At 42.7% G+C, this 27,252-nt stretch overlaps 1 protein-coding gene across 5 annotated transcripts in view; it reads right to left on the bottom strand.

The window, feature by feature from the left end:
• The window catches only part of LOC126295433 (protein brambleberry-like), a 200,612-nt gene that overhangs the window by 49,578 nt on the left and 123,782 nt on the right, over positions 1-27,252 (bottom strand). For all 5 annotated transcript variants that reach the window (XM_049987919.1, XM_049987920.1, XM_049987921.1 and 2 more), the window contains one exon: positions 12,996-13,237. In XM_049987919.1, the coding sequence (XP_049843876.1) occupies positions 12,996-13,237 (242 nt within the window). The remainder of the gene's footprint in view (positions 1-12,995; positions 13,238-27,252) is intronic.

Genomic DNA, 27,252 nt, shown 5'->3' with positions numbered 1-27,252 from the left:
TTACCACTGCTGGCTGACTGTGGGCATAAAAACACATTAAAACCTCTACCCTAGAAGCACTAGGGTGGAGGACACAAAGGGACAAATGACATGCACTAAAATTCAGATCAAATGATAAAACCCACCATCTCGAATAAAACATAAAACTAAATCAGCTGACGAGGTTTTGTCAGATAAAATTAGCGGCAATGAGTCCGATAACCCAAGATTCCGTCGCTGGCCGGTCTAAGAGGGACAGTCCACTAGAATATGTCTCAGAAAAGTGGTTCGTGTTGCTTCGTCAGTAGCTCTTGTCCCATTTTTGGTTTGTCTGCAACAGAGCCAGCTTCACAGAACTTCACAAGTTTCAACATAGACACTGTGTGCAATGGGTGGTCATTCTGGTTGGTGTCAGTTGCCACCGTCTCTGCAAACACAGGTCCTCCTCACTCATGAAAGCAGAATGATCTCAATATGCTCGAGTTGTGTTAATGCCATTAGCTTTCACATCACCTATTTGGAAGAAACTTCAGTCATAACTTGACAATCACAAAACCTATGCTTCAATGAAAGGTGTCACTGATTTTCAATGTAATTCTCTTTTTGTTTCACATGTCACAAGACCTATTTTTTTGTTTGAAAATTATGAGCTGCATCTAAAATGTCAGCTTCCAAAGTGGCCGCCATGCTGGTAACGTAGCCTCACATCTTCTCCCTCCCGCCACTTGTGGTCTTTATCTGAAGAAAAGTGGCTTCTGGGGAACTGAGAATAGCATGAACACGGGAATATAAAGACTGTGCAACAAAGAAACATCATGCAAATGTAGAACATAAGGTATGAGATACAGTTGGTGATGAGGCGAAATGCATTCTGGAAATGTCTTTTCTCTAGACATTCTTCAGAATATTCATCACACAATTATAATTTTTTCCTACCTTTCAAAAATTCTCATTCCCAACCCTACAGCCAACAAAATAAATTTATGATATTCGTCTGACGACAGCCCCTAGGAAATCCACCAATGTGACAGTGGGATGCATGGAATTAAGGTTTAGTGTATAATGTCTGTATCTTTTTTTGAAGGAGGCCAGAACATTCCGATTCAAATTTGAGAGTAATCATCTTGAATTACCACAGCTAATATGGCATCATTTCATTGTCACCTACATGGTCTAGTCAGAAGTGCTTCACGGAAGAGTTGCAGGATTGGTAATGTTCTCAGTACACCTAACTGAGTTATCACTTAGGATCAACAGTACTGTAATGATGTTCGCGTATGACGCATTTCTGTACAGAAAAGTATTGCCACTGGTCAAGTGTATCAAACTACATAAAGAATATAATAGAGGGAAACATTCCACGTGGGAAAAATATATCTAAAAACAAAGATGATGTGACTTACCCAACGAAAGCGCTGGCAGGTCGATAGACACACAAACAAACAAACAAACAAACACACACACAAAATTCAGGCTTTCGCAACCAACGGTTGCTTCATCAGGAAAGAGGTAAGGAGAGGGAAAGACGAAAGAATGTGGGTTTTAAGGGAGAGTGTAAGGTGTCATCCCAATCCCGGGAGCGGAAAGACTTACCTTAGGGGGAAAAAAGGACAGGTATACACTCGCGCGCGCGCGCGCACACACACACACACACACACACACACACACACACACACACACACACACACACACACACACAAGCTTGTTTACATGGTGTGAACCTTGTTCGGTAAACCGTGCAAACAGTTTTTTGGCATCTTTATGAGTCAGGAGGTACTTTAAGTAGTAAGTATCCTATGTACAGTTCATGTATGTTGTGGTCATTACATATTTTTCTTCATTGCTGGGACCTGTAGGACTATCTCAACATTACTGAATACCAGTAGAGGCTCATACAAATGAAGCAACGACCACAACATACGTGAACTGCTTTTAGGCCACAATTTTGTTGGAATAACTAGCGCTGAAAATGTGTTTGGATTTTATAGAAATGAATAAAAGTACCCTCTGATGATGGCACAGAGGTGCCTAAATATGTATGTATAAACAATAGTTGTTTGCATAACAGGCAGGCCTGAATTTTATTAACTTAGCCTGCAAACATGGCAACTCCGAGAGCTTCAAATTCAAATGATGATTACTTATCATGTCAATTTAGAGAACCTGTATTCAAAGGAGGGTGTACAAACATACTGCCACCACTATGTATCTTCAGTAGGGACCCTGAGGATGAGGTCAGACACACAGGCACTCCAACAGACAGTAATATCCCACGCACCCCCCAGGAGGGGGGGAATACACAAAAGAATAGAAAGCAAAACATGTAATATCAACAATGTAGGAAAACAGATCGCATACGACCTCTGACTCCAGCATCTCAGCCCTCTTGCTTGTGCGTGTGCCTCTCTCCTACCAATGATGGTTGTGACCGAAGCCGTTATGTAAGTGTCTCTTAATTGTGCCTGTCTGCAATTCCACGCGTCTTCTTTATGGTAAGTAGCAACCTGTCTTATCCTACATTGTCAATATTCCTACCTGGAGTTTCCAGTGTTTGAAATACGTGATATCAGGTGTTTCAAAATGAATATAGGGGTTTTAAGGCTTTGTAGCATTTATTACATTCAACTTATAAATAATACATCAAATGAAAGAGCAACTCAAACAGTTTTTCTTGTTCAATGTAAGCATCATTCGTCACCTGCCACACATTGATTCCATAGGCAAGTTCTTCCCCAAATCTTTATCAGTGTGTCTGGAGTAATTGCAAGAACTGCTCCAATCCTGTTTACTAAGTAGGGTAGACCAGCCGACAGTGGAGGCACGTACACGCCATCTTTTACGAAGGGAAATATCGCACGGTAACGGACTGGGTGGATGTGGAAGTCACGCAAAACGAGCTCATCTGGACAATTACGGCCAATCCGGCAGTCCGGTGCAATGTCGTTTAAGCAATCGCGTGTCGAATTATGCCGGTGAGACGGTGTATGGTTTCCCTGCCAAGTACCGTTCTGCAGTTCAGCCTCTTCCAACTGAGGAAAGAACTGCTGTTCTAGTTCAGGCTCTTGCAAACTATGCCCCCAGGGCGCCAGCGTCCGCGGCCAGCGCCCTGGGCGAATTCGTATGTTGTCGCAGTGGCCGAGCCGTGTCGCTTAGCTGGCCATGCGGACCACCCAACTGCCCGCCAGGCCTTGCCGTGCCCCTGTACGCGCCAGCAGCGGCCAAAAGTGACACAAATCCATTAGACAACAGATGTAAGGCTACAGTGGATCAAAATCGATGGTCATCAGCAGCAGACAAAAAGAAAGAGGAACGGGGCAAGTCCACACCATTTAAACCCGAGTGGAAAATTAATTTCCTTTGCACTGCTATCGAAAATCACGCCAAACGTTTAGTATGACATCAGAACCTCACACATTTAAAAAAGTATTCGACTGAATGGCACTTTAATACCTGTCATGAACATCAGTTTGAAAATTTGTCGCAAAAGGAACGCCAGTCAAAGCATGAAGAACTGAAATAAAATTTCAAGCAGCATTCCAGTGAAGTAAGTGTTTCCTATCGTATGACTCTTTATAATTTATAAAGATGATAAATAGAACTGTATTTCATAATCTGTCACTTAGCAATGTGCCAGTTATCGAATATCAGATTGTCAGCAACAAGGAACATTTCTTTTCGGTTAATTTTTATATTTGGGTTGCATTAAATCGCGTCACACAGACCCAAGAAAAAGTTTCAGGTGTGTTATTTTTTTGCCACTTTCTGACAAGTGGTCACAAACGCTCTCTCAGGCAGAAAAGTGTCACTAAGAGTCATTCTTTGTTTTTGTATACTTGTGTTTTTATGGATGGGAAAACATATGTTGTAGTATCTTTTTTATTTTAAAAATTAATTAAAACGCAGATATTCCAATAAATAAAAATTTATTTTGCGACTACATTTCGCTGTCCTCGATAGCGTCTAACGCCACTTTTCAGAGGAACTGGGGGAAAACGCACCTAAAACCAATCTTTCATTGTTAGTTTTTTTGTTTGAGTTTCGATGAATGAAATAATTGTTAAAATGAATAAACGTGTTTTAAAAAACAGGATTGTACAAAATTAATTGTATGTTGTTTCTTTTTCCATGGTAGGAGCAGGAAACAGGTGGTCCAAGTTTGCGTGCTAGTTACAAATGCTTGCTGAGAGTTGCAAAAGCAGGGCAACCCTTTGCGGCTGGGAATCTCATCAAGGCTTGCCTGATCGACTCGGCGGCTAGTATTTGTCCAGCAGACCTCACAACAAAATTTGAAAAAGGGCTCTTTCGCCTCAAACTGTTGCTCGCCGTGTCGAAGATACGGCCTCAGATATGGAACAGCAATTAATAGAAAGAACGGCAAACTTCATTTCATTTTCTATCGTTCTCAATGAGTCCCCGGATGCTGCGCACATATCTCAGCTCGTAATATTCATTCGACATGTCGACAACAATCTGCGTGCCACAGAAGAATTTCTCGGCCTTATACCACTAAAAGACACAACCATGAAGTTGGATATTTTTATAGCAGCAGAAAACGTGTTAGAGTCAATGGGTTTAAAATGGGAGCAACTGACCAGTGTAACAAAGTATGGAGCCCCTGCGCTACGAGGGATACGCACTGGATTTCCGAGTTCTGTCAGGTCAAAAATGGCTGAAGTCGGCTGTTCCTTATTGGCAGCAGTCCACTGTCCGATACACCAGGAGAAGATTGTTAACATAAAAAAGGTTATGGACACAATTCTTCGAACGGTTAATTATCTTCGATCGCATGGACTCACACATCGCCAATTTAAAGAATTTCTAGCTCATATCTAAACGGAATACCCCGACATCCCCTACCACACCGATGTAAGATGGCTGAGCAGAGGGAAGGTGCTTGTACTTTGTGATCCTATGTGGGTGGTGAATTTGGCTTTTCTGAGTGATCTTAGTGGTCATTTAAATACTCTGAACATTTCACTCCAAGGTGAAAATCACTCTGTTGTTGATTTAGTGCAGATGATCCAAGCATTTCAAAAAAATCTTATTTTGTGGAAAAACCGTTGCGCGAGAAGAATTGTTGTCACTTTCCTGCACTAGACAGCGTTAAAGAAGATGTGGATTTTTCAGATTATGTTCAAGTCATTTTCGAATTACAAGGACAGTTTGAAAACAGATTTTTGGAGATAAGTGAGCTTCAGCCGGCCTTAGGTATATTTGTTCGCCCGTTTTCCCTTCGGGCAGAGGACGTCTTACAAGTGCTTCAACTAGAGTTGACCGACCTGCAGTGCAATATCCACCCGAATGACCACTTTCTTATGTGTAAAACTCTGGATGACTTTTACAGTTGTCTTCCACGAGAGAAATATCCTCTTTTGCACAAGCACACGGCCAAAGTTCTGTCAATGTTTGGCTCCATATATATATTTGTGAGCCCTTTTTCTATCTGTTAAAGTTTGCTAAAACTAAGAACTGTTCATTTCTTGGTGTTGAAAATTTGACTAATTCTTTGAGGTTAGCAGTCTCACGGAATATTGTATCAAACCTAGACAAAATCGTTTCTTCGAAAAGTACAAACATATAAAATGTTAATTGTCTTCTTTAACAATGTTGACTGTAGGAATTAAAGAGCTTTATAGTGTTACTTCTATTTTTTAATAAATTTTCAAAGTTGGCCAGTTAAAATTATTACGTAAAAAACGGTAAACTCAGAAACCGATTTCTAAACTCTGAAAAGGGATACAAAAAGCTGTACCACGTAGTACAACAAAAAATATTTACTTGTAACTACTAACAGTAGGAGACATACACTATATCCCTTACATAAAATTATTTCTAAAATAGAATATTTATGACTCTTAGTTCATTTAAGAAACTGATGTATTTTTCAGAAGACGCCAACTGTACATACGACAAGTGTGCATGTGCAGTACTAGTAGAATCAACCTGTGGGTCAGGAAACTACTAAGTTGTTCTTCGATTCTGGTTTTGGATATTGTTTTCTAAAGCTTTGTGCAGTAATTCTGCCACACGAACACTAGTTGTTACCTCCACAGTAAATGGTTTGCTTGTTTTACCGCTCATGGAACACGTTTACAGAGCTGGCGTTTCCTCTGTTATTTCATTTACATGGGATCTGACCGCGGGGCAGTCCAGCGCAGAGCAGGGCCGTGAGATCTCACTCGTTCCACAGCTCCCTCTCACTCCTATGCCGACACTAGCGACACACGGTCGCGGACGGGGTGCTGAACTACACTGCCTTATGACCGCGGAGCTCAGGCCCGCCGGGCACAATTCTTGGATGAGCATGTTCTAGTGCATCGAGATAAGGAACACCAGTTGCAGTTGCTTCACCGAAAAAGAAATGCCGATAAATTTTCTGCTGGGACGTGGCACATAAAAAGAATTTGCAAGAATCTCTTACCGTCTTGCAGAGATTTTCTGATACGCAGATGCACTCATTGTGTGCTTTAAGTCTGTTGTACGCTGCTAAGTGCTCTCTAACTCTCATATACTGGATGAATAAAATCTGAGTATTTGTGTGCCGCCATTTTCACTGCATCGAGGCGTGTGCGCACGCATGCAGACGTGTGAGCGTGCGCGGACACACACGCACACACCCACCCACGCACGCACGCACGCACGCACGCACACACACACACACACACACACACACACACACACACACACACACACACACACACACACACACACAGGTGCGCGCGCAATTTTTAACCGTCGCATTGTGTTAAAATTTTAATGTAAGATGATACCTCTCAATGAGTAGATTGTAGCATTTGAAATTCAATCCATAATTATGATAATATTGGAAATCAAATTTTTGTTGGTCCCGAAACCCGTCTGGTATTCAAGCTGCAACTGATACGGGTTCCTCATTCTGGGATAGTTACTTAGTAATATAGATTTAAATAACAAACTAAAGCACATAACAGACAAGTAAATCTAATGAGGTATTCACATCTACACATATACCCCACAAGCCACCACACGACGGATGGTGGAGGGTACCCTGTACCAATACTAGTCATCGCCTTCCCTGTTCCACTCTGAAACAGACGGAGGGAAGAATGTGTGTTTATGTGCCTCCTTACGAGCCCTAATCTCTCTAATGTTATCTACACATCCCATACAGTAAATGTACGTTGGCGGCAGCAGAATCACTCTCCGGTCAGTCTCGGTGCCAGTTCTCTAAATTTTCTCAATTGTGCGCCTCAAAAAGAGTGTCGCCTTCCCTCCAAATATACCATTTGAGTTCTTCGAGCATCTCCGTAAAACACGGCCACTGTTCGAACTTACCTGTAGTTTGAACTTACCTGTAAGAAATATAGCAGCCCACCTCTAAAATGTTTCAATGTCTTCCTTTAAACCGACAGGTTGCGGTTCCCAGATACACCGACAGTACTCGGCAATGGGTCACACTGGTGTCCTATATGCGGTCTCCTTTACAGGTGAACTACACTTTCCTAAAATTCTCCCAATAAACCAAAATCTACCATTTGCCTTTGCTACTACAGTCCTTAATAAGCTCATTCCATTTCATATCGCTTTGTGCCATTGCATCTAGATATTTAATAGACTTGACTGTGCCACACAGCACACTACTAATACTGCATTCAAACATTATACTCATCTGCTTTAACTTATATTTTTCTACATTTACAGTTAGCTGCCATTTGTCACACCAACTAAAAATTCTATCCGAGTCATCTCGTATCTTCCTGTAATCACTCAAATGATGACACTTCCCCATACAATACATTTCCTCCGCAATTATTAATATACATTCATTCATTTGAAAATTGAGACTGCCTCGTGTAACTTATGGTGTGGAAGCATACTCAGGATAGATAGGGGCACTAGTTGAAGCATTGGAGCACTCTCCACTGGCAGTGCTAACCTGACTCCTGCCGAGGAAGGCCGTATACTTTAACACTCCACTAAGATGCCGATTTTGGAACTAATAAATTACTCGCCAAAATGCTAAACTATACTGAACGCTGATCCGAGTTTTCAAAATAGCATCAGAGTGGAAATATGTTATTTTACTCCGTTAAGCAAAAGGAAAGTGTCAAGTAGGTAGTAACTTTTGACAGACTATGAAAGTATTATTCTGAATTGTAAAGTTATCTAGAATGATAGTAGATCAGCATTTTTTAGTCAAAACACTGCTGCAACGTAAGGTATTCTGGTGTACAGCTGTACCTCTGGGTAAATTTCTGGTTTTTGTCTTACAAACAACGGAAAATCCACGATGGAATGTAACGATATTATGAAAAGGAAAGTTGCTACTCACCATAGAGCGGAATGCTGAGATGCAGATAGGCACTAAAAATGTTTTTATTCATTACAGAATCCTCACACACACTTTTAGAAGTAATTTCCACGATTCTGAAAACCTCTCATTTAGCCAACTGTAGTGTCACGTGGCTGATCGCAGTGAAATAATATAAGGTGGCGCACGAAAAACCGTCCCGATACAGACTGCTTGCCAATTACACACAATTTGTTGACCACTACGAGCAGAATAGATACACATGTAATAACTAGGCAGTAAAGAAATAACAAATAAGCTAATGCAAACAACTTCGAAACAAATAGGTGACAATCGGTGGGCGACAGTGAGCAACCTAGTACTCGGTCAACTTTTTCGTGCGCTACCCTGTACCACTGAAATAATATTGTAGGAGTTATTGTAGTCTCTTAACAAAATATGAGACCAGACATTCGATTATGGAGTACAGGCTTCATTCGGTTGTATATCGATCTGCCTTCCGTAATAGTGAACAAAGAGAAGATGGAACATGGGCACTCGCGTGTGCTGTGCCGACTTCCTTTCCGTGTCTATTAACAAAAGAACGTGTGTCTTTTTATGTAATTAACATAATTATAAAATACATTTTAATTACTAGTCTTGGATGGTGAATAGGGTACGAAAAGAAACAGAAGTCCAGAGATCGAGGAAGGTTTGAAACAGATTTAAAATGGGCATGGGCAGCGAACAAAATGAATAACTCGATACTGAAGTAAATAGGAGCTCTTGGCAGTGGAACTGCGACGAGTGGCCACGCGAAGAAGTAAGAGTCTGGCTGAAGGAGACCGAGATATAGAAGGGAACAGGACTGAGGCAGGAACGAGACCAGCCGACGTTCTGTTGCGGGAACGAGACCGACCGTTTCTCATTCCCAGGAACTATAAGTAGAAAGCCGCAACCTAAATGAACTATGAAAGACCGTTCCATAGAATTCGTTCACTCCTTCATCTTGGTCAATCTGCCAAAGCAGATTTACCAAACACAGTCTTCCGAAATGCCTTCACAAAAGAAGATGAAGTAAATATTCCAGAATCCGAATCGAGAAACAGCTGCCAACATGAGTAACGTAGAAGTAAATATCCTCGGAGTAGTGAAGCAACTCAAATCGCTTAATAAAAGCAAGTCTTCTGGTCCAGACTGTATACCGATTAGGTTCCTTTCGGCGTATGCTGATGCATTAGCTCCATACTTAACAATAATATAAAACCATTTGCTTGACAAAAGATCCGTATCCAAAGACTGGGAAGCTGCACAGGTCACACCAATATTAAAGAAAGGTAGTAGGAGTAATCCACTACATTACAGGCCCATATCGTTAATGTCGATATGCAGCAGGATTTTAGAACATATATTGTGTTCGAGCATTATGAATTACCTTGAAGGAAACTGTCTATTGACACACAGTCAACATGGGTTTAGAAAACATCGTTCCTTTGAAACACAACTAGCTCTTTATTTACATGAAGTGTTGAGTGCTATTGACAAGGGATTTCAGATCGATTCCGCATTCCTGGATTTCCGGAAGGCTTTTGACACTGTACCACAGAAGCGGCTTGTAGTAAAATTGCGTGCTTATGGAATATCGTCTCAGTTATGTGACTTGATTTGCAATTTCCTGTCAGAGAGGTCACAGTTCATAGTAACTGACAGAAAGTCATGGAGTAACACAGAAGTGATTTCTGGTGTTCCCCAAGGTAGTGTTATAGGCCCTTTGTTGTTCCTTATTTATGTAAACGATTTTGGAGACAATCTGAGCCGCCATCTTCCGTTGTTTGCAGAAGACGCTGTTATTTATCGACTAATGAAGTCATCTGAAAATCAAAACAAAACTGCAAAACGATTTAGACAAAATATCTGAATGGTGCGCAAAGTGGCAGTTGACCCTCAATAACGAAAAGTGTGAGGTCATCCACATGAGTGCTAAAAGCAACTCGTTAAACTTTGGTTACACGATAAATCAGTCTAATCTAAAAGCCGAAAATTAAACTAAATACCTAGGTATTACAATTAAGAACAACTTAAATTGGAAAGAACACACAGAAAATGTTGTGGGGAAGGCTAACCAAAGGCTGCGTTTTACTGCCAGGACATTTAGAAAATGTAACAGACATACTAAAGAGACTACGCTCGTCCACCGTCTTTTAGAATACTGCTGCGCAGTGCGGGATCGTTACCAGGTAGGACTGACGGAGTACATCGAAAAAGTTCAAAGAAAGGCAGCACATTTTGTATTATCGTGAAATATGGTAGAGTGTGTCACAGAAATTATACAAGATTTGGGCTGGAAATCATTAAAAGAAAGGCGTTTTTTGTTGCGACAGAATCTTCTCATGAAATTCCAATCACCAACTTTCTCCTCCAAATGCGAAAATGTTTTGTTGACACCAACCTACATAGGGTGGAAGGATCATCATGATAACATAAGGGAAATCAGAGCTCTTACGGAAAGATATAGGTGTTCATTCATTCCACATGCAATAAATGATTGGAATAATACAGAATTGTGAAGGTGGTTCGATGAACCCTCTGCCAGGCACTTAAATGTGATTTGCAGAGTATCCATATAGATGTACAACCATTCCTTTGGATCTGTTAGGCTGTGAATGACCCATCTCTAGCTTGCGCGCACGCACCACACACACACACACACACACACACACACACACACACACACACACACACACACACACACGCAAATGTAACTCGCACATGCAATTGCAGTCTTAGGCAACTGCACCTGAAACCACACTGCGGGCAGCAATACCAGTGCATGGTGGGAGCAGCGACTGGGTGGGTGTAAGGAGCAGGCTGGGTCAGGGAGGGGGAGGGATAGTACGATGGAGGTGCCGGGAAAGGAGAAAAACTGAGTGCAGTGGTGGAATGACATCTGTGTAGTGCTGGAATGGGAACAGGGAAAGGACCGGATGAGTCAGGACAGTGACTAAAAAAGGAGTTGAGGCCAGGAGGATTATGGGAACGTAGGATGCATTGCTGGGAAACTTTCCCTGCCCTCTGTCTAACCTGCAGCACTTTGTTGTCCGCCACCCCCACCATACTATCCATCCCCCTACCCCATTACTCCCTCCCAGTTGCCACTCCCATCATGCACCAGTGCTGGTACTCGCAGTGTGGGTTCAGTTGCCTGAGACTACAGTCGTGTGTGTGTGTGTGTGTGTGTGTGTGTGTGTGTGAGAGGCAGAAATTGACGTGTTGATTGAATATAAATTCTTTGTACAGTTTTATAATTTTCAGTACATTAACAGTTTTACTCAATCTTTTTTAAGAGACGTGTCGGAGTGCAATTTTCATTTAATACCATGTTTTCAGGTTTATATTTTACAAATATAATTTTTTAGTAGTAGATTATTTTCTCTCAGTATCTGGCTATACTGTCTGTATTTGTTTCATTAGTGGGAATGCGGTTCACGATAAAATTCTACGATAAACACGACAGACAGACATAATGGCACGCAAGGGAAGGCATCCTGAAGATACGACATCTTTCGTGTACTCTCACTATACTCTAGGTGCCAAACATGACTGGTTAACAACCACTTTCTTATACACAATCCACACCAGTGAGGGCATTGTGCCTGTACATTAAAGATACGTTCATCTTAGTTTGGGCTATATTATTTTGTGGCCAACTGTGTGCTTCCCTTTTTTTTATGTAATTGCAGCAAGTGCAGGGATTTATGCTGTGCTTATTTGCAGCCCTGAGGTCCTGTTTATTGTGATACCCCTTGGGCAGATACATAATGTGGAGATTTCACTGTATAAACAAATACCAAAGCCACAGGAGTGAATACTTAACAATCATCTAGAAATCTCTCAGCTGCTTAGATACTGTAACCTGAGGACTAAAGTCCAGAACTGGAACTGGCACCTGCTGATAAGAGGCTAAGTAAACAGCACCTGTGAAGACACCCATCACACAGCACATTCCACAAAATTTTCACATTTTCCTGATGCATTTGTTGTCTTCCTCTTTTTCCAGGAGCAGACAGTTAACATGTCTTCAGTGTTTCTTTCTGTCTGACTAATATATAACAACTCCGATAAATCCAGGTGCGATTTCTGAAATCAGCGATGTTGGTAAGAATAGATTTTTTCCTCAAATCTCCTCAAAAACATTATGCACAAATCAGTTTCTCGGTGCCTTTTGTTGGTTTTTCCGTGACTATATGTCACTACAGAATTTGACACATTTTTGCAGTACTTAAAGACAAGACTAGATGAGTATGACTGGCTGCAAAGAGGAGCGTTAACTGTCCAATGACTTCAAACGAAGAACTACGCTAAACTTTTAACAAAGTGACTCGCAAAAACAGAAACGACTTTCAAAGTTGTAGCAAAGCTCACAATGTCGCTCCCACAGTGAAATAACTTACATATAATTAGGGCCTATTTCCAGTGGCATCACAACATTTGGAGTAAGTGTAATCACAACATTTGGAGTAAGTGTACCACAACTGACAACCAATTGCCAAGTGCACCGAGGGGGCATTTGTGTACATTAGATAATGGTTAGTGTTGACAGACTATGGACACTGTTACAAGGACACATTTATAATGACCATCTACAACTGAACAGAAAGTTGCCTCAAAGTGAGAACTGCTATTTTGGCATTAAGATTTGCCCGACATAATACGCAGTGTACCAACGTTTACAGGCTAATCGACCTACACTGAAATGCGTGACAGGCGTCGACTCCCTCAGCGGGTCCTTCACGTACAGGCCGTCGTCGTCGTCCCCGACGAGCTCGTCGTCGCTGAAGTCTGCGCAGTTGTGAGGGTCTGTACGGTCGCGGTCACCGTCGCCCTCTCGAGGGGAGGTGGGGCTGCCTGCCCCTGTCAGCTTTGGGGGTGACAGGTGCAGAGTGCCGGCTCGCGGCCACAACCACGCGGGCATGAGTCTCAGTACAGCACCTGTGAAATGGAATTTGTTTGCAGGTTCCATCCATCTCGTCGACAAGGAGAACTTATAGGGATGAAAAATGTGTCTGAAAGCTACACATAAATAAAGAATAGCAAATGATAGAAACTTAACCTGTATTTTGTATTGACAATCAACTATCCCTATACAGTTTAACACTATTCCTACTTATTATTTTTTACTTTTTGTAGTGGTCTTCAGCCTGAAGACCAGTTTGATGGGGGTCTCTATCCTAGCCTCTTCTGTGAAAGCCTCCACATCTACGCACACCTACCCCAACCTACATTTATTTGAACCTGTTTACTGTACACGTCCTTTGGTCTCCTCTATAATATTTAACCCCTCCCCACACTTCCAACCTGACAATTCCTTGACGTCTCAGGATTGTCCTATCAACCAATGAGCTCTTCTTTTAGTCAGATTGTGCCATAGATTTCTTTGTTCCTCAATTCAATTCCTTATTAGTTATTTAATCTGCATGCTTAATCTTTGGTATTCTCCTGTAGCGACACTTTTCAAAAACTTCTATTCTCTTATTGTCTGAACTGCTTATTGCCCCTGTTCCCTTTCGTACAAGGATACACTCCAGACAAATATCTTCAAAAAACGACTTCCTAACACTTGTTGTGGTCTTCAGTTCAGAGACTGCTTTGATGCAGCTCTCCATGCTACTCTATCCTGTACAAGCTGCTTCATCTCCCAGTACTTACTGCAACCTACATCATTCGAAATCTGTTTAGTGTATTCATCTCTTGGTCTCTCTCTACGATTTTTACCCTCCACACTGCCCTCTAATACTAAATTGGTTATCCCTAGATTCCTCAGAATATGTCCTACCAACCGATCCCTTCATCTAGTCAAGTTGTGCACAAGCTCCTCTTCTCGCCAATTCTATTCAATACCTCCTCATTAGTTATGTGATCTACCCATCTAATCTTCAGCATTCCTTTGTAGCACCAAATCTCGAAAGCTTTTATTCTCCTCTTGTTCTAATCTATTTATCGTCCACGCTCCACTTCCATACATGGCTACACTCCATACAAATACTTTTAAAAACACCTTCTGGACACTTAAATCTATACTAGATGTTAACAAATTTCTCGTCATCAGAAACGCTTTCCTTGGCATTGCCATTCTACATTTTATATCCTCTCTACTTCGACCATCATCAGTTATTTTGCTCCGCAAATAGAAAAACTCATGCGTCTCATTTCCTAATCTGTTTACCTCAGCATCACCCGATTAAATTTGACTACATTCCATTATCCTTGTTTTGCTTTTGTTAATGTTCATATCATATCCTCCTTTCAAGACACTGTCCATTCCGTTCAGCTGCTCTTCCAGGTCCTTTGCCATCAGACGGAATTACAATGACATCGGCGAACCTCAAAGTTTTTATCTTTTCTCCAAGGATTTTAATTCCTACTCCGAATTTTTCTTTTGTTGCCTTTACCGCTTGCTGAATATACAGATTGAATAACATCGGGGAGAGGCTACAACCCTGTCTCACTTCCTTCCCAACCACTGCTTCCATTTCATGCCTCTCGACTCTCATAACTGCCATCTGGTTTCTGTACAAATTGTGAATAGCCTTTTGCTCCCTGTATTTTACCCCTGTCACCGTCAGAACTTGGAGGGGAAAAAAAAAAAAGGTATTCGAGTCAACATTGTCAAAAGTTTTCTCTAAGTCTACGAATGCTAGAACCGTAGGTTTGCCTTTCCTTAATCTTTCTTCTAAGATAAGTTGTAGGGTCAGTACTGCCTCATGTGTTCCAACATTTCTACAGAATCCACACTGATCTCCCCTGAGGTCAGCTTCTACCCATTTTCCCATTCATCTGTAAAGAATTCGTGTTAGTATTTTGCAGCCGTGACGTATTAAACTGATACTTCGGTAACTTTCCCATTTGTCAACACCTGCTTTCTTTGGGATTGGAATTATTACATTCTTCTTGAAATCCAAGGGTATTTTGCCTATCTCATACACCACCTTTCTGCTTTTTCTTCATTGCTTAGAACTGGGTTTCCACCTGAGCTCTCGATAAACTGACTGGTTCTCTTTTCTCCAAAGGTCACTTTAATTTTCCTGTAGGCAGTATCTATCTTACCCCTAGTGATATACACCTCTACATCCTTTCATTTGTCCTCTAGCCATCCCTGCTTAGCCATTTTGCACTGCCTGAAGATCTCATTTTTGAGACGTTTGTATTCCTTTTTGCCTGCTTCATTTATTGCATTTTTATATTTTCTCCTTTCATCAATTAAATTCAATATCTCTTCTGTTACCCAAGGATTTCTTTTAGCCCTCATCTTTTTACCTACTTGATCCTCCGCTGCCTTCATTACTTCATCCCTCAAAGCTACCCATTCTTCTTCTACTGTATTTCTTTCCCACATTCCTGTCAATTGTTCCCTAATGCTCTCCCTGAAACTCTGTACAACCTCTGGTTCTGTCAGTTTATCCAGGTCCCATCTCCTTAAATTCCCACCTTTTTGCACTCTATTTAGTTTTGATCTACAGTTCATAACCAATAGATTGTAGTCACAGTCCACATCTGCCCCTGGAAATGTCTTACAATTTAAAACCTAGTTCCTACATCTCTGTCTTACCATTGCATAATCTATGTGAAACCTTCCAGTATATCCAGGATTCTTCCACGTATACAACCTTCTTCCATGATTCTTCAACCAAGTGTTAGCTATGATTAATATATGCTCTGTGCAAAATTCTACCAGGTGGCTTCCTCTTTCATTCCTTACCCCCATTCCATATTCGCCTACTACATTTCCTTCTCTTCCTTTTCCTGCTATCGAATTCCAGTCACCCACGACTATTAAATTTTCATCTCCCTTCACTATCTGAATAATTCCTTTCATCTCATCATACATTTCATCAATCTCTTCTTCATCTGCGGAGCTAGTTGGCATATAAACTTGTACTACTGTGGTAGGTGTGGGCTTCGTATCTATCTTGCCCATAATAATGCGTTCACTAAGCCATTTGTAGTAGCTTACCCGGATTCCTATTTTTCTTTTTCTCTCTTTTTTTTCGTTATTAAACCTATTCCTGCATTACCCCTATATGATTTTGTATTTATAACTCTGTATTCACTTGACCATTAGTCTTGTTCCTCCTGTCACCGAACTTCACTAATTCCCACTATATGTAACTGTAACCTAGCCATTTCCCTATTTAAATTTTCTAACCTATCTGCCCGGTTAAGGGATCTGACATTCCACACTCTGACCCATAGAAGGCCAATTTTCTTTCTCGTGATAACAACATCCTCCTGAGCAGTCCCCGCCCAGAGGTCTGAATGAGGGACTGACTATTTTACCTCCGGAATATTTTACCCAAGAGGATGCCTTCATCATATAACCATACAGTAAAGCTGCATGCCCTCGGGAAAAATTATGGCTGTAGATTCCCCTTGCTTTCAGCCATTTGCAGCACCAGCACAGCAAGGCTGTTTTGGTTAGCGTTACAAGGCCAGATCAGTCAATCATCCAGACCGTTGCCCCTGCAACTTCTGAAAAGGCTGCTCCCCCTCTTCAGGAATGATATGTTTGTCTGGTCTCCCAACAGATACCCCTCCGTTGTGGTTACACCTACGCTACAGCTATCTGTATCGCTGAGGCACGCAAGCCTCCACACCAACGGCAAGGTCCAGCGTTCATGGGGAGGGGGAGGGGGGGGGGGGTCCTAACACTTAAATAGACAAAATTATGAAAGGATAGATTACTGCTTATAGTAAAGATGACACAATGAGTTGCACACAGAAGACTAAGGATTCTCATGGTTATGATGGAGTGCCTAGCACAATATTAAAGTACTGTGTTGCACGTGTTAGCCCTGTCCTTAGTTATATTTGTAATTTTTACCTTTAAGAATGATCAGTTTCATGAATGATTAAAGTACTCGATAGTAAAGTCACTTTATAAAAAGGGAGAAGGGATAATGTAGACCTATTTCTATGCCATCAGTGTTTGCTGAAGTTATTGAAAGGGTTATGTATGTAAGTATAATTGATAATTTTATTTCACTTAATTTGCTATGAAATGTACAGTTTGGTTTTAGAAGTGGTTGAACAACAGAAAATGCTATATTCTCTTTTCTCTGTGAGGTACTGGCTGGATTAATCAAAAGGTTACAAATGCAAGGCTTCTTTTTTTATTTAACTAAGGCATTTAACTGTGTTGATCATAAAATACTGCTTCAGAAGTTGGACCATTGTGGAATACAGGGACTAGTTTGCAATTGGTTCACCTCTTATTTTAACAAGAGACAGCAAAAGGTTATTATCCACAACTTTGAGAATGGGTGTGATGAAGAAGGTGCCTCAGGGATCAGTGCCGAGACCACTTCTATAGCTTATTTATATAAATGATATGCCTTCTAGTAATACAGGTGACGCTAAAATATTTCTGTTTGCTAATGATACCAGCTTCATAGTAAAGGATGTTGTATGCAACATTGGCACTGTTTCAAATAGTGCAGTTTCATGACATAAGTTCATGACTTGTGGAAAATAAACTAATGCTAAATCACAGTAAGACTCAGTTTTTACAATCTCTAACAGACAATTCAACAAAACCTGACATTTTAATTTCACAGAATTGGCATATGATTAGTGAAACTGAACTGTTCAAATTTCTAGGTTTTCAGATAGATTGTAAGCTGTCATGGAAAGCCCATGTTCAGGATCTTGTGCAAAGACATAATTCTGCCATTTTTACTATGCGAACAGTATCTGAAGTAAGTGACAGTTTGACACGCTTATGACGTATGGTATAATATTTCAGGGTAATTGCTTCCATTCTCAAAGGATATGTTTGGCTCAGAAACAGGCAGTTCGGGCAATAAGTGGTGTAAGTTCATGAACCTCTTGTCAACTTCTGTTCACGAGTCTGTGTATTTTGATAGTGTTAGAGAGAGAGAGGGTTTTTTTTTTTTGGGTGGGGGTGGGGAGGCAATGTCAGAATACCCAGACTAACGAACAGGGGTACACAAACTTGCACCACTTATTGCCCGAACTGCCCATTTCTGAGCCAAAAATATCCTTTGAGAATGGGAGGAATTACCATGAAATATAACACTATACGTCATATGTAAATGAAAATAAGCAAGGTATACTAATTTTCGTGTCGAAGTATCACTTACTTCAGATAACGTTCGAACAGTAAAAAGCACAGAATTAGGTCTTTGAACAAGATCCTGCACATGGCCTTTCTGTGACAGCTTACAATCTATCTGAAAAACTAGAAATTTGAACGTCCAGTTTCTTCGGCGAAGAAAACCAAGGACACATGCAACCATGCAAGGGTCATCTGCTAACACCTGGAACGAGGTATTTTGTGCTAACAGCCAAAAGGCAGGAAGGGAAGGGGGTGGAGGTGGCAGACCAGCAAAATATGGATCACTGTGAGGGGGCCCTACAACTACAAGAAGGGGGGGGGGGGGGGGGGGGGGGGCTCATAGCAGAGTAAATGGATCAACCTAGTACGGCCAATATGAAGATGATGGTAGATTCCCTCCAGGAGAGAGAGAGAGAGAGAGAGAGAGAGGGAAGAACGCCGTGTGCTGGGTGTCTCCACGATTTTACGCAGTTTTTAGACAGGGGTTAACCTCCCAAGAGTCAGCCCCCGGAAGTGTCACGGGAAATGGGGCATAGATGGCTGCCCCCACAGCCAGACTATCAGCAAGTTCATTACCTGGGATACCTACGTGGCCAGGAACCCAAGGGAAATCAACTGAACCAGCAACATCGCCAAGATCGCCGAGAAGGTCACGGATAGCAAGGGTGAAAGGGATGGCAGAAAACGCTCATTGAGTCCATTCTTAACAGAACTTGGGTGAGGAAGGACCGTTTAATAAAGTAGAGGACCTGAGAGCCATTAATTCTGCAGTAAACACCACACATGTGGCAGGCAAGAGATGGTGTTCTGTCCCAACAGAAGACCTGAAGATAATTCCAACTGATCGGCAGATTTAGAGCACTCAGGGTAAAGAATAGTGGCATCCTGAACCTCCTGCTAGAGAGTTCGGAACAAACAATGGAACACTACTGGAATGATGGAGGCTTTCAGACCCTGGAAGACTTTCTAATCTGGAGTCAATGAACTAACCAATGGGTTTAGTTGGGAGAGAATGTGGGGAAGACGATAAAGAGGGGAGATGGAAATCACGGCAGAGGAAACTGAGGTGGAGCTGAGCCGTTAAACCAACCCGAGGGCGGGCAATGGTTCAAAGCTGCCAACAGAATAAAATTGGAGGGGTGAGTAGGGAAAGAGCACATAGTGATAGCAAAGAAAACCAGGAGCTGGGACTGTCGAACCGACGTGAGGGATCCCAGGGTCAACCAGAATACTATCGACAGGGATAGTGCGAAAGACACCAATGGGTAAACGGTTGCCATGATGGTGTACTGAGTACAAGAGGAGCAGTGTGGAAGAGCCAGCTGATCCATAAACTTAACAACCACAGTCCAGACGAGACGGAACTACTGCCCAATAAAGATGGGGAAAGGGTGAATGACTCACATCCCAATAGATGTGGGTAAGGAAGTGTGGGATATTAAGCTTATTAAAACAGCCAACCTTCAGATGGTGGATATGGAGCAACCAAGTAAGCTGGTTGTCAAAAAGAAGACCCAAGAAATGAATCTGGGGGGTCCATAGTCATGTGTCGGGCGTCAAGACAAGAGCTCTGGATCAGGGTGCCTATTCTGTACCTTTCCGCCACTGTGCCAACCGTTTCAGTACTCAAAGCACCGAACGGTCTAGTACTCTAATTAGTGCCCCAGAATTATTCAGTATGCATTTCGGAAGTGATACCGTTCAGGTCTAGAGAACTGAAGCGCTGTTGTCGGTTTGCGCCGCGAAAGCCAATCAAAAGCAAGCAGTCGCAGATCCGCGCATGCGTACTGCAGCACATACAGTGGCACGAACACAAAATATCTGCTTGTGTCTGTGTAAGTGCGGATGGATATATGTGTGCGTGCGAGTGTACACCTGTCCTTCCCCCCCACCCCCCCCCCCCCCCCCCCCAAAGTAAGTCTTTCCGCTCCAGGGATTGGAATGACTCCTTAACCTCTTCCTTAAAACCCACATCCTTTTGTCTTTCCCTCTCCTTCCCTCTTTCCTGAAGAAGCAACCGTCGGTTGCGAAAGCTAGAATTTCTGTGTGTGTGTTTTATTTATCGTGCCTGTGTACCGGCGCGCTTTCCCGCTTGGTAAGTCTTGGAATCTTTGTTTTTAACATATTTTTCCCATGTGGAAGTTTCTTTCTACAAGAGGAGCAGCATGGAAGAGCCAGCTGATCCATAAACTTAACAACCACAGTCCAGACGAGACGGAACTACTGCCCAATAAAGACGGAGAAAGGGTGAATGACACATCCCAATAGAAAGAAACTTCCACATGGGCAAAAAATATTAAAAACAAAGATTCCCAAGCGGGAAAGCGCCGGTAGACAGGCACAATAAAATAACATAAAGTAACACACAAACACACACACAAAATTTTGAGCTTTCGCAACTGGCGGCTGCTTCATCAGGAAAGAGGGAAGGAAAAGGAAAGATGAAAGGATGTGGGTTTTAAGGGAGAGGGTAAGGAGTCATTCCAATCCCGGGAGCGGAAAGACTTACCTTAGGGGGAAAAAAGGATAGGTATATACTCGCGCGCGCGTCGTGGCAACGGCTGTGTGCACCACGGAACTGGCCGATGGCAAACAGCAATACTGGCAGCGCAGATTATCTGTCGGGCAGGTCGTGTATGACTTCACCAATACACCCATTTGCACTGTCTGATTAAGTGATGGGCTTTGGCGTGAAGGCATTTAAAGGTAGTAAGACTCACAGAGAACGGGTGCCTTTTAAAATTGTTGCAAGGTGCGATAATCATCACAGATGGTGGTGGCAACGGCTGTGTCCACCACGGAACTGGCCGCGCGCGCGCACACACTCACACACACACACACACACACACACACACACACACACACACACACACACACACACAGACATATTTAAAGGCAAAGAGTTCGGGCAGAGATGTAGCCACCATCTGCCCTCATTACTTGTAGGAGACACTCATCAGGTCGACTGGCTGGTAATTATCAAGGGGGGACAGAGTCTTGCCAGGCTTAAGGACAGGAACCACAATACTCTCTCTCCATTGAGAGGCTAAAATACGTTTTGAGGCAAATACAGTTCAGCAAATGGAGGAGATATTGTCACTGTGGAGGAGTGAGGTGTTGAAGCAATTAGTTATGGATGGAATCAGGGCCAGGGGAATGAAGAGAAGGCTAGAAGCAGTTCCAATTCAGTAAAAGGTTAATCGTAGGATTCCACCTGACAATGGGCAAAACTTATACGGAAAGCTTCAGCCCAGTATTTCTTGAGGAGGAAGGAAGCTGGATTCGTGGTCGACACTGATGCCATTGCAAAATGGGTCGTGAGGTGTTCCCGAGAACTGATGGCTCTGTACAAAGGCCACCTGGAAGGGCAATGCCTGGAATGGAAGACTGCCACCGACAACATCGAAGGGTGCTGAATGACAAAGGTCAGAACCAGAGGAGGAGACAAAGCATTCCCAACACACCCGTTTGCTCTGTCTGATTAAGTAATGGGCTTTGGCGTAAAGGCATTTAAAGGTAGTAAGACTCACAGAGAACGGGTGCCTTTTAAGATGTTGCAAGGTGCGATAATCATCACAGATGATGGTGGCAACGGCTGTGTCCACCACGGAACTGGCCGATGGCAAACAGCAATTATCTGTCGGACAGGTCGTGTATGACTTCACCAAGCAGGTCGTGTATGACTTCACCAATACAACCTGACAAAGATGATGTAAACACAACCTGGTGTACAGAGTGGCCAATCGGCCCGACGGAAAGCCCAGCGAGGTATCCCGGTCATCGGGAGGCTGAAGGGAATGAGAGAATCGACGGGAAGTGGTCACTATCACAGAGGTCGTAGTGTGGCGACTAGTGTACGGAAGGACGCAGGGGAGGGGAAGTGAGCGAAAGATCGGTGACAGAGGAAGCCATATGCGGCACTAAAATGAGTAGACAAACAACCGTTAAGAAGGCAGAGGTTGTGGTCTGCAAGAAACTTGTCAATAAAGAGCTTCAGACCAAACGATAAAGCACAGTCTACTAAGGCTGACGGACATTAAAATCCCCAATGAGGAGAAAATTGTGGAACGAGGGAAGTTAGGCAGTGAGTTTATGTGGCCTGTCAGGAGGGAGATAAAGATTGCAAACTGTGACCACAGAGTAAACTGGACCCAGACAATGACCACTTCCAATTCGGTATGAAGGGGCATCCACGTATTAACAACGTCTGTACGGACCGATGTGCAGACGCTACCAGAAGCACTCGAAGAGCCAACCGGGTTCCAACACAGAATGCACGAAGAGTCGGTGAGTGAGCACCAGTAAAATGAGATTCCTGGGGAACGACACAAGCTGCTAAATGAAAGCTAATAAGGGATTGCTGCTCGGGACGTTATGTTAGAATCCTTTACACTTCCAGTGAATAAACACAGACTGAGTATCCAAACGGGAGGTGAACAGGCTGGAGCCAATCATGACCCCATGTAACCCACCCTTTATCTTTGAGGACAGGGTGACATCCACAAATAATAGGTCAGACTCGGGTTGCAAGGTGGGAGATGGCACCTCCAAAGCCACCAGGTGGGCCTTGTCCGGGGACTTGCGTATCATCTCCTCCTCCTGCTCTTTCAGAAGTCGAGGAGGAAAGGGTCAGAGGGACAGCAGGCTTCTGCAAGATACGGAACTGAAAGAGAGTGGGCCTTGGAGCGCACAGACTGTGCATCCCGTGACCTAGCTGTGGCAGCAGGCTTTTGGCCCGAGTGACACTGGGGAGAGGGGTCATAGGAGGGAGCCCCATCACTACTGGGTGCTGGAGAACAGGAGAGGGAGCGCCACCCGGAGTGGAGGATGTGGGAACTACAGGGATGGGGAGAGGGGAGAGAGGGGGGGGGGGAGACTCGGGTAATGAATGAAGAGGGAGGAGGGGGATAGAGGCAGCAAAAGCAGAAGACATCAACACAAGATGTAGTCGGTCAGATTTCTGACAAGATAACCAATCGGGGGACTTTTGCTCCCGTATCTTCTTTTCCTTTTTATGAGCCGGGCAACCTGGTGTGTGTGAAGAGTGACGGTCGTGACAATTAAAACACACAGGTGGTGGAACACGGGCTCCGCTCATAGAGTGGGTGCCCTCATTCAGGTCTGCCGTACAGAGGGATGACTGTTTTGAAATGCAAGAACCAAAACCACCTCATGGATGGTGGGACGTACGGCTTCAAATCACACTGACAACACATAACCTCGATCTTCTCCAGGAGGGTATATCCCTCAAAAGGTAGGACAAAGCCACCAATATCAGTGCTATCATCCTTATGACCTTTCTGCATTCCGAACAAAATGAACGCTCCTTCACTTCAGACCAGTCCCGAGTTCACCATCAGTTTGAAGGATGAAATCCCTAAGAAAAATGCCTCCCCGATTCACATCAAAGACCGATAAGGAGTAAAGGACACCGAGACGCTGTCAGGATGATCACAAGCACAAAGGGCAGCAGAAGTAGTTTTCATCGACAGTGAACCTGGCCGCATCTTACTGACGGACTCCACTTTACTAAACTTATCTTGAATAAGTTCAATGAAATTTAATGGCTTTGTGGCACTGAACATGTCCCCATCTGTCCTAGTGCAGACCAGGTAGATGGGAAAGTATTTCATCCCGAGATGGCGACCGCGGCCCTCTCCGCACGGCGTAGTCAGGGAAGAGAAGTCCACAGAGTTATCAAAAGCAGCATTTGGTGGTCCATTACCGACTGAAGAGATGGCCACAGGGAAGTGGCCAGTCCAAAGCTCAATGTGTTTCATACGTAAATCGTCCACCCTTATACCACCAATCTCAATCAGCCGTACCGTCTGGCACGGCAGCTACTGCCGGGAGTTCCGATGCCCCAGAATGACGAGCAACCATTCCTCGCCATACGTGAGGAGGCAACGCCTCAGGTATCAGAAGTGTGATCCCTGTGTTGTCAGGTGGCCCGGTCAGATTGATACCAAACAGCCCCACCACACCAACTGGCTACACGTGCCGGTGACCTAGAGTGGCAGCGGAGGGCTACAGTGGTGAAGGAAAAGAGGGGGGAGAGGTATCGATATTGTAGATGCTAGGGAGAGAGTTGGCTGACACTAAGGAGAGAAAATTTAAAAGTGGAGCTCAAAACGCATAGAAAACCAGGTGGATAGCTAGGTCGACACGAGTAAGAACGGCGAGACGGGGTGGAGGGAGCGAAGGGGAAGGGGTGAGGACAGGGAGGGAGGAGCACGGGGAAGGAAATATAGACGGTAAGGACGAAATGGCTGCAGTCACTTGGGGGCCGCCTGTGTGCCACGAACGATCTCTCTGAAAAACCTTGAGCTCACTGGGGGATGGCAAAAGAATGCTAACAATTGATTATTGCATAAAACTGTCCAGTGTTGTAGCTATTTACTCTATCTGAGGAGTCAAAATACGGCATTACCGTTCGAAGGGGATGTGGGCTACATTTAACTGTGTCATGCTGTAGACCTTTACCTAATACAGTAAGTATCGAGGTATTTGCAGGCAGCAGATTACTTTCGAAATGTTTCTTTCACCACTGACTTAAAAACAGTTTTAATACCGTCCCTTGTATTTACTACTCAAGGCAATTAATGAGGGGTAAGGACACAGTGATATCACTACTGGTGTAAATGAGGTTCGCGAAATAATGTATTGTGCGAAAATTTAGGCATCCAGGCAATTCCTGGTGGCCTTTGCCAGCTCAGTGCATGTTAAAACTTCCGCTGACAAAATAGTACCCACTGTTTTTTTCCATTTTTTGATTATAGGGCTTATAGTTAAACCAAGTTACTTCCTTATGTAATGTGTGTATTACTTAACATCCAAGTCTTTTCTATTATTATTATTATTATTATTATTATTATTATTATTATTATTATTATTATTATTGTGGTGGTTGTTGTTGAAGATCTAGTTACTATGTGCTTTTAACAGTTCGTATTTTCTGCCATACATGCATGTTTGTACAGAGCGAGACATAAGGAAAGACACGTGTCCTGATGGATGATAGTGCTAGTGACTCTGAACAAAGATATTCGTATTGACATATGCCTTATTTCGAATATTACAAAATGAAACTACATTAATTTTCCTACACTAACTGTCCTATTCATTTTTGCTCAAGGACTAATAGTTTGTTAAAGAAGAATGTGAGAATACTGCAAATTTCGCACGAGGAGCTTGTACTGTAGCATAGGTAGTTTTTGTATGCCAGTTCTAGGTAGTGTTCTGACTTAGTATACCACGAATGTCTTGGCCAGATTGTTTGTCTCAAAATTCACCACACTGTTGTGGTAAGTAGTAAACAATAACAACATAATAATACAGAAAATAAATAACAATATACATTACATATGGTCTACCTCAGAGAGCATTAAGAACGAGTGTATGTTTAACTGAAGTTTTTAGTTCAGAGTGACTAATACTGTCTCTCCTCACAGGACGTACCTTTCCTCCCATCTCACCATGTGTAAGTATCACACACAAAGCTGAGGACAGACAATGGTGAATATTCAGTCAGTTCAGCCACAATGTTATTTAAGCAGTCTCTGGCCAGTAGGCCACACACAGACCTCTATGTCGTTTGGTCCGAGTTCAGTATTCATTAAGTGAAGTTCTATGTCCATCAGTTGTCGTCTAGCATTCAAAGAGTTAAATTACTATGTTAGCTACCTGTGCTAACACTTGTGAAATTTTGTCAGACTCCCAAGGCCTATAGTTCAGCGAAACTGTCAGGAAAAAGCCTGTACCTTGCAAAAGGTGGGGTAGAAGATTTTATTTTTTTAACTCGTTCATATTGTTGGAAATGTTAGAAAACCAAGATCTGTCAACAAAATTTCTCTTGGGAAAATTTCTGCAGTCAAAAAACTTCGAAAATTTCGGACATTTTTCAGTTTTTTTCAAAATATCTCAGTTTCATTTGCTCCTGTCACTTTGACGTCTATTATCTTTTTGAAAGAGCATGAAATTATCTACAAATTTGATTCTTATCTTTTTTTCTACTCCCAGTATCTAAGGCATGTCAAAAAATTCCAATTTTTCAAATTTCGAGAAAAGTGGCAAATTACCTAATTTTTGAACACTGATATTTCAGTTTCTATTGTGTAGTGTAAACATATTACTCATCATGGAAGATGCGAAGTCAGGTGGACCAAGTAAATTTTTTGTCACTGATGGAGGGTACCTTATTCAGAAAGCTATGTTTCTTACCTGCAATGTCATTTTGGATCTCCATCTGCTATTGTATTTGATGGGTATCCATGTGAGGGAGACAAATGTAGCACAAAGAGTGCTGAGAGGATTCGTAGGTCCAAAAAACATTCTTCGGTTGACGTTGTAGTTGAATCAGAGATGGTGAACCAAGTCCCTCAGGACACGTTCTTGTACAACAAATGAAACAAGATGCATTTGATCACACTTCTTAAAAAGGAATTTCTGGAGTGTAGCATTGAAGTGCACCAGGCACAAGAAAATGCTGACGTTATGATTGTAACATCTGCCATTTCAAGAACCAAAGATTTTGGAAGTGTTGTCATTGTAGGAGAAGATGTTGATTGACCTGCTTGTGCTCATGACCGGTTTGGGGCAAGGCATTCAAAACTTATATTTCTTAATGCCAGGAAGCGGAAATGCAGAAGACAAGTGGTTTTCCATTGCATCTTACAGGTTTGACAGTGAATATATTCTGTTCACACATGCCTTTAGCGAATGTGATACAACATCCGCGTTTTTTGGTCAAGGAAAAATTAAGTGCTGCAATATTATTGCGAAAAATGAACACCTAAACCTCAGCACTTTGCACGTTCAATAAACCACATGCTACCCGTGAAGAAATAATAACAGCAGGAGAACAGGTTACTAT

This window comes from Schistocerca gregaria, chromosome 11 (assembly GCF_023897955.1).
Source record: "Schistocerca gregaria isolate iqSchGreg1 chromosome 11, iqSchGreg1.2, whole genome shotgun sequence".
NCBI lineage: Eukaryota > Metazoa > Arthropoda > Insecta > Orthoptera > Acrididae > Schistocerca > Schistocerca gregaria.
Note: the sequence above shows the minus strand (reverse complement) of the source record. Positions and strands in the feature narration are given on the sequence as shown.